An 8,354-nucleotide genomic window follows, 5' to 3' on the forward strand; every position below is an offset into this window, starting at 1 on the left:
CCCTTCCAATCAACATTAGATCATTTAGGAGGTAAGCCATTTCAACCCTGCCTCTCCGGGTCAACTCAGACGGAATAATAATTTCCCCAGCAGAAAGACACGAGACACTTGATAAAAATTCTCCCAACAAGCGAAACAAATTAAGGGATGCAGGTCCAAACAACAGGGGTTATGGATCCTCACTATATCAATGGTGGATATGTCTGACCTGTTAATACTGTTTGTCAACCACATTTTAGACTTTCTAGCAAACACAAAGTACACATAAAACGTTACACATTTCCTGCACAAAGGAAAGTCATGAGCGTCAACTCCCCTTGGCCAGATGTTGATAGGGAACAGAGGAGCACGGTGACGGCCAAGAAGAGATAAGCATATGCCAGTTCCCTGTGGCGTCTTCAACAAAGACAGGACCAAGGGCACCAAACAAAGACAAGGAAAAGCAGATCTACTTTATCAACGGACAGAGCTGTACACGTAAACACACTATAATTTGTTTGTCGCAATGTAAAAATCTGTCCTCTAAACACAAAATATATTGTTTTACGATCAACCCTGAACATGTACACATATATAAAATGTATTTCATTTGTAATATGAGGAGGTTCAATGTTTAAATACATGTATCCCCATTAAATGAATATTCTTGTTAAATAAGGTCTATATAAACATAAAATGTTTTTTTCTTTTCAGAAAGTCGTCTATTATGATGCATGATAGAAAGTCTTACAAACACAAGATTCATCATGCACTAAAGTAACATCTATAATAGGCTTTCAAGCAACAATCCATCCATGTGCTATAATTTTTGCAACAAATTTTTTTAACAACTGTTTAACAGCACTCGCAACTGCATAAAGTCATATGAGAATGTGGGACACATTTTTAAACAATTTCAGTTTGGTGGGAGAACTAATTTTGAATTTTGCCTGGGTGGTGGCCAAAGCCTACTCTCATTGATTTTGGACCACAAAGGGATTGTTAACGTGCACAACTTGCACATGGAACCTCCGAGATTTTTGGCCCTTTTCCGAGAAGGCTAAATGTTAGATCTTACCTATCCTAATATTAGAGATGCGGCTGAAAGACGGCAGTAAGAAGGAGCCAAGGAGTAGCAGAGGAAAGGCTGCAGAAAGAAGGAGCCAAGGCGTAGCAGTGGAAAGGCTGCAGAAAGAGTCAGGAGCCCAGAGGAAAGGGCAAAGGGAGTGAGGGGGTGGGGGCAGAAATTGGAGACAAAAGCAGACGACAGAACATGGTTAGAGAGCAGCAAAGGGGGTGAAAAGAGACAATTTTCCATCGCTGTCAGGTTTCAAACCCAAGACCTATTGCATGAGAAGCAAACACCTCTTGACCACGAGAGCCCCAGGAGCTATAAAACTGTCCATATAGGATAGGTCTGGGCGCAACAAGCAACAGTGGGAGGAAAATAGACATAGAACGTTAACATATAAAAAATAGCCATGAGGGTGTCCAGACACGCGGGGACGAAGACCTATGAAAATGTCCAGAACAAAAGAGCCTTTGCAGGCCCAGTTAACCCAACAAACATAGAAAGTCCACCATGCCCACTACTCTCAGGAAACATAACAGTGAAAGTAAATGAACAAACTGGTACTAAGCCCCTGTCTCCCTTTCATATCATAGTACGAGACTCCTGCCCCCACCTTTTTCTTAAAATCACACAAAAGGTGTAGACCCCTTTACCTCCCCACGGTTACACCACTGCCACTTACATAACATCTGCACAAGACTGCTTTATCTCCCTGCGGTAACACATACATATGTACCAGAAGGAAACATTCGAAGAGTTCGGTGGAAAGTTACACCAAGGCTTTATCTCCCCATGGCTACTTCTGCACAAGCCAGAAACATGTTGAAGTTCAGAGGAAAAGTAAATTTACATAAGCGTCATTTATCACATTTTAATCAGACCAAAGTATCTTTTCTCCTGATTTGGCTAAATTATGGTGATAAGCCTCAATTTTGTAGAAATATGTAAGACGTTTTAAAGCATCAAAGTAGTCAAAGTAGAGTAGTGATTTTTAATCCATCAGCCAATAGAAATTTAGAACGTTGTTCACTGTGATCATAGAGTGGTCGCAAAATGGTTGACATGGAGGAGCTTGTTAATGACAACAAAGGGAAGAACATTTTCTCAATCTGTGGACATGGATATGAAATAAGACTGCCTGCAATAATTAAACCTAGGACAGAACTTACTGAACTCTATCAGATCATGAAATTGAGGAATGCCAATCTTTCAAAGAAAACAAACACCTCTCAAGACCATCAACAAAATTGATTTTATTTTTATGAGTCAGCCATAAACTCAATAAAAACGCAAGAGTGTGCTGCTAATTCATTCAATTATGAAATTCTTTAGCGGGTAATTAAAACAACAGAATAAGATGTAGATAAAAATGAAAGTGTCTTAAAAGTTCATGAGCTATGAGTATGAGCTGCCGATAGCTGATATATATAGCCTACAGTGGTTACTTTTTTTAAAAAAGTGTTTTGCAGCGCTCGCAACTGCATAAGGTCATATGAGCATGCGGGACACACCAAACATTTTCAGTTGGTAGGAAATTTTGAATTTTGCCCGGGTGGCGGCCGAAGCCTACTCTTAATTTTAGAAGACCACCAAGGGACCTTTAATATGCGCAACTTGCACACGGTCCGAGATTTTTCGCCCTTGTTCAAGAAGGATAAGTGTAGATCTATCCTATCAGAAGATCAGAGGTGTGGCTGAAAGACGGCAGTAAGAAGGAGCAGAGGAATAGCAGTAGAAAGAGTCAGAAGCCCAGAGGAAAGGGCAAAGGGAGTGAGGGGGTGGGGGCAGAAAGTGGAGACGAAAGTAGACAACAGAACATTGCTAAGAAAGGAGTGAAAGGAGACAATTTTAGAGAACAAACTTGGGATTCGAACTTGGGACCTTTGAATGAGAGGCGAACACCTTAACCTCTAGGCCATGTGAGCCCCCAACCTACATTGTAGTGCACACTTTGATTACTAAAAAAAGGAAAAGATTAATTGGTTTAAAACACCAAAGTGTTTCAAAGACAACTAATCTTAAAATTGGGCCTCCAGCCAAGTAATTATAACAGTATAACCCTGCACTGAACCATGTTGAGAGATTTAGAGCAATAAAGTGCCTCACCACATTTTACCAGAAAAATTTTACTAATAAAATCATTACCTTGCATTATTTTCTTAACTAAAAAAAAGAGTGTATGGGTTTATACCCCTACCAACACTATTTGGTTATTTAAGACGTTATTTGTTTTTTGTTTTAGTAAGGGTTTTAAGGCACTTGCAATAAAATTATGTCATTTAACTAAAAAGGCCGAAGATTAGAGACCTGTATTACATGAGAGTAACAAACATAAAAAAGGAGGAGAGATAAGGACGATAGGTGCTTGATAGGAAAGAAGGAGCAAACCACACCAGAGCACCCGCCAACCACCCACCTTTTAAGAGGTGAGACCTTCTAATTAAACGTTCCGACTGCGATAGGAAAAAGCCAAACCGTTTGAGAACCTTGAAAACTCCAAAAAACAACCCCCAAGTTCGAGAACGTCTGGGATTAACCAGGGCCATCCGCTCTGTAGCCCAACATGATACCAATGGAGCTAACAGAGCCCCCCAGTTTTTTCCTGTCTTTATCTATGAGGTTTTTGCCAATATAATGTAGAGAATAAATTATTGTTAAGGGAAATTCATATGGAAGTCTTCAATATAAGACAAAATTCTTAGAACACTCAACTCAACTGACATCGAGGCATTCTATACAGGGTCGTTCATTTAGACAGCTTTTCACATCAACCCATCAAATTTGATTTTGACACTAGAGTTTACCTGATCTTTGTTCTTCACAAAGTAACAGCCACTTGTACCCTTGGCACTCAGTTTAGGTTCAATCCCTGCATCAATGGCCACCTCTCCCTCCCGCACAATGGCCCCAAACTGAGGGTCATGGGAAAAGCTGTTGTAGCTGATTGGTCCACTTATGGACTCATAGTCCTCAATGTTCCGTGAATTCTGCGCCGACACTGAGCTCCGCTTTCCGCTGACAGCATTATCCGGATCCTTCTCAACAATTGTGGTTTTGTCCCCGTTAGCCTCTGCCATGGTTCCACTTATGCAGTGAGCACATATCGCAAGCAATTTTTTCCACACAACAAATAAAGTTCCGTGTGATTCAGCCTCACAGGTTGAAAATGTCACCAGCAACTGAGTCACAAGACAACACAAAACGAAACTTGCCTTGAAACAGTGATCCTGCACGAAATTTCTCCCACGCGACTTAATCCCTCAATGCTTACAGCACAATACCATAAAACGAAGTTCAATTTAATTTCAACCTTCAACAATCACACTCTTGGCAATTTGTACTGAAGTCCACTGGACCTTCATATAATATCAACATCCCATCAGATAAGTAAAATTGGTAAGAGACTACTCCAGGCCCTTGCAGAATCATTCAGAGGCTGCACGAAAGAGAAAACACATCAGCTGGACACTCACAGACAATAACTGCAATTCTCTGCGACTTGCTTCAAACTCACCCTACTCTCCTTCTCATTATATTCTTTATAATTACCATTTACGTTTAAACTTTACTGTATTCTTCTTCTCTAACTATTCTCTCTATCATCTATAGCCTACATAAATTACTCACTATTTCTCAGAACTTGTGTTCAAACTCACCCAATTCTTTTTTCTATTTCTAATACATAGATTCTAATTCAAAACCATAAAAAGCTTAAAACAACGGTATACCAAAATAAAAATGTTGACAAATCTCTCTCTGGGGACTGGTGGTGCGACTCGAGGCGGGTCAAGCGCAAAGATGGCGGTTTATTTATTGCCGCTATAAATGATGATGGACGTTTCTTGGGTCACCATCAGAGCCACTTAACTGTTGGCCTTAATTTTGGAATTCTAAAGAAACACTGCCTAAATTGTTATCATGAAACATTATCAACAGAGGAAACATTCTGACAAAAATAATATAGATCCTACATGTTTTATCAAGAGTTTGGAGATTTAGAATCTAGATCTAGACTACATTTAAATCTAGATAGGCCTATCTAATCTAGATTTATTAGATCTAGATCTAGATATCTAGATGCACTCACGAAGTTGAAAAGCGAGGCTAGCCATTACTTATACAGTCAAAGTCAAAGTACAAAATTAGACCTGTAAATGACGTTTGCCTTATCAAGAAACTAAAACAAACAGCAGATTCCCCAAACTACGACTGTAGGCTAGGCTAACTGTAACTAATCTCGATCTTGATCTAGAATCTAGATCAAGAAATACACACATCATAACATACACACAGGCGGCAATGAAAGTATATTAGATCTATCTATAACCACCAAAAAAAATGCCGGTTGCCAGCAGAGCAATAGGCCTACAGTACACAGCAGGAACTGTCCCAGAGTTAACGGAGCACAGATGACATGTTCAGTTCAGCGATCAGCGACACTCCATCGGTACAGAGAGTAACACAGGCTTGCGGGCAAACAGCAGACGCACCTGTGTCTTGCGACAGCTGGTGTCAACTCAACTCCCAAGGCCTGCGCTACATCTAGACCGACACCCGAACGTACTCCACACCCTCCTAGAGCGGGACACACCACGGGGACTGGGGACACACAGCGCGGGAGGGACACACAAGCGACACGGGAGTACACCCAAGAACGGACCGACCGAGCAGAGCCCTAGCTACACTACTAAAACTACACACTCGCTGACTCAGTCACGAGGTGGGGCGAGGCGCACAAGACCAACTTGGTGCTATAAATATCGACAGATCTATGACTATTATTTTGTTTCTGTGTGCACACGCGCGCGCATCATGTATGTGTGCGCGCGCGCGCGTGTGGTGCGTGAGAGAGAGAGAGAGAGAGAGAGAGAGAGAGAGAGAGAGAGAGAGAGTAAGACGTACGTGTGTGTGTGTGTGTGTGTGTGAGCGCACTCGCTAGTGCGTGTTCTAACCTAACAGCTGTCGTGATGCCATTTTCGCAGACACGTCAACAAACGTCGCGCCAATGACAGTGAAAGCAAACTATATCGCTCCGGTGTGAGTGATTCAAATAATAAAACAACGAGTCTCCATCAACATTTTCACACCCGAGGGAAAGATCTGCGCCTACATTGCATCACTCGACAACTGTACGTTGTTGTTAATTTTGTAAATGTCCGTTCTCATCACAAACACAGGCACAGTTTCCAAGTCACAGGACGATGACGTTGATTACAAGTACAAGATCACATCGAAACGCACGAAAGAGTCCTTCTTTGATAGCCTAGCGTAATTCCATGGAGAACTGGCGACAGGTCAGATGTCAGCTTACGGTGTCCGGGTAACACAAAGCACGCACACACCGCTAGTCGCGAACACAAGCGCCAAGCCGACACCGCAAGACCGCGGTTATTCCACAACATATTGGCCATTAACCTGCCCCTTGAAACGGAATTTTTGTTCCTCAAACAATGTTTAGGCCTACGATTCGCAAGGCTGGCTTAGATACTTTGCACTCAGGTCACGAGGCCGTAGTTATTCATCAAGATTGACAAGTAAACATATCGACGATTTTCGTAATAATATACAACATACAACGGTCGCACCGCCCCTACCCCCTCCTGCTTCTACAAGGCATAGTCCTCATGGGCTGAACTAGAAATTGATTTTTGTCCAACAAAGCACAAAAAACGGAACCTTTTGATTATCTTATTTAGAAAAACTAGTACTGAGAAACGTGTCTTGACAAAATCAAAACCAGCATTACTATTTAATTTTTAAAATCCAAACAAAAACAAAAGCACTCAGCATTTTCAGAAGTCAAAGGTAGGCCAATGGGACATAATCACGAAAAGATATCGGGTAAACTTGGTATGAATTGTTTCCCTTCTTTTCCCAAAACCCGCCTTCCAGTCTATGGAGTCAGGGCAATCAAAGAGGCATGTTTGGCAGCCTCTACCTGGTGTCCTTACTACAGTCACTCATTCTTTAATATATTTATTGCTCCTATTCTGCGCAGATGCTGATTAAATCACTCTCTGGTTAAATTGTGAGAAACCACATTGAGATTGTAAACTATGGAATATTTATGTGACATATTATTATTAATGTTATAATTATTATTATTACTATTATAATTATTATCATCATCTGTAAAACATCCATTCTCATCACAAAACAGTTTCCAAGCCACAGTTATAATATAAATATTTTTTGCGCTGTAGAGGTATATTTGCTTTATAGCGTTGTTGCGCTTGACATGGTCCCATGTTACTCAAGCTGAGTGTACACAATTTGCATAATATTTCAATTAGAAACCAAAGTTCTAGCATTCTAATAAACTAAAACAAATACTTCCAGAGCACCTGATCAGCAAGTTTTCACATTTTAAAAATATATTTTGGGAGGTCACAAGTTCTTTTGCCAATCCTTGGCTGACATTATTTTATAAAATAACAAAGAGAAGGACCTAAAGTGAGTAAAAACACGATAGTCAGAGGAAAGATTGTCTGAGAAGAGTATGAGAAGGTCGAGATGCAAACCATCATTGCAATCCTCATTTCTTACTCCAAGAAAGCAGTTCTTAGACAATTCATTGGGCAGCAATATGTCAAAGGTCCATTAATCTTCTGAGTTTCAGTTTGGTACTGGTACTAAAATTAAGCTCTAACATTCATAACTGGTATGCAATACTGGAACCACCGTCAGTAAGTTTTGATAACATTCATCATTCAATAAGCACTATGAGCATACGGTAACAAAATAATGACAAACACAACCTGTGGTGATAAAGTTTTATATATATATATATATATATATATGTGTCTTTCTTTGTGTTTACTTTTCATCCTACAATGCAGGATTTGTTCTACTTACTCAAAATCACAGAAACCGGTATGAAACACAATATGCCCACTACTGCAGAAATGGTGGTAGGGTAAAAAGCTTTAAGAAAAAAACAAACAAAAAAACTTACGACTCAACTTGCTGGTGAGTAATTTGTTCACTGATATATCTGTTTATCCAATCACTAGGCCAAAAATAACAACAACAACAACAAATTTTAATGTGCTTTTTAATGTTCTATTAGACCAGGTCTTCAGTCTGAATTTCAAAGAGCGAAATATAGCTCAAACTGCAGATCTTAGTTACCCCAATTGTGAAATGTGTATCAACACTAACAATCACAGTGTTACAGACTTACAACAATATATCTAAGTAAAGTTAACAACAAGGCACTACATTCATCAAACACTTTTTTAAACAAGCTTACTTGGACTCAATGAAGTCGCTTGCAGACAGCCCCAACTGATGTGTCCTCTCA

General features: G+C 40.2%; 1 protein-coding gene across 1 annotated transcript in view; it reads right to left on the reverse strand.

Annotated features, from left to right (window-relative positions):
* Positions 1-5,892, reverse strand: part of LOC101853746 (phosphatidylinositol 4-kinase type 2-beta) — a gene marked incomplete in the record, with an annotated part of 19,314 nt that extends 13,422 nt beyond the window's left edge. The window contains 2 exon segments of the mRNA XM_035969336.1: positions 3,856-4,487; positions 5,382-5,892. Of these exon segments, the coding sequence (XP_035825229.1) occupies positions 3,856-4,128 (273 nt within the window).
* Positions 5,893-8,354: the final 2,462 nt, after the last annotated feature.

Source organism: Aplysia californica, unplaced genomic scaffold (genome assembly GCF_000002075.1).
Source record: "Aplysia californica isolate F4 #8 unplaced genomic scaffold, AplCal3.0 scaffold00007, whole genome shotgun sequence".
Lineage (NCBI taxonomy): Eukaryota > Metazoa > Mollusca > Gastropoda > Aplysiida > Aplysiidae > Aplysia > Aplysia californica.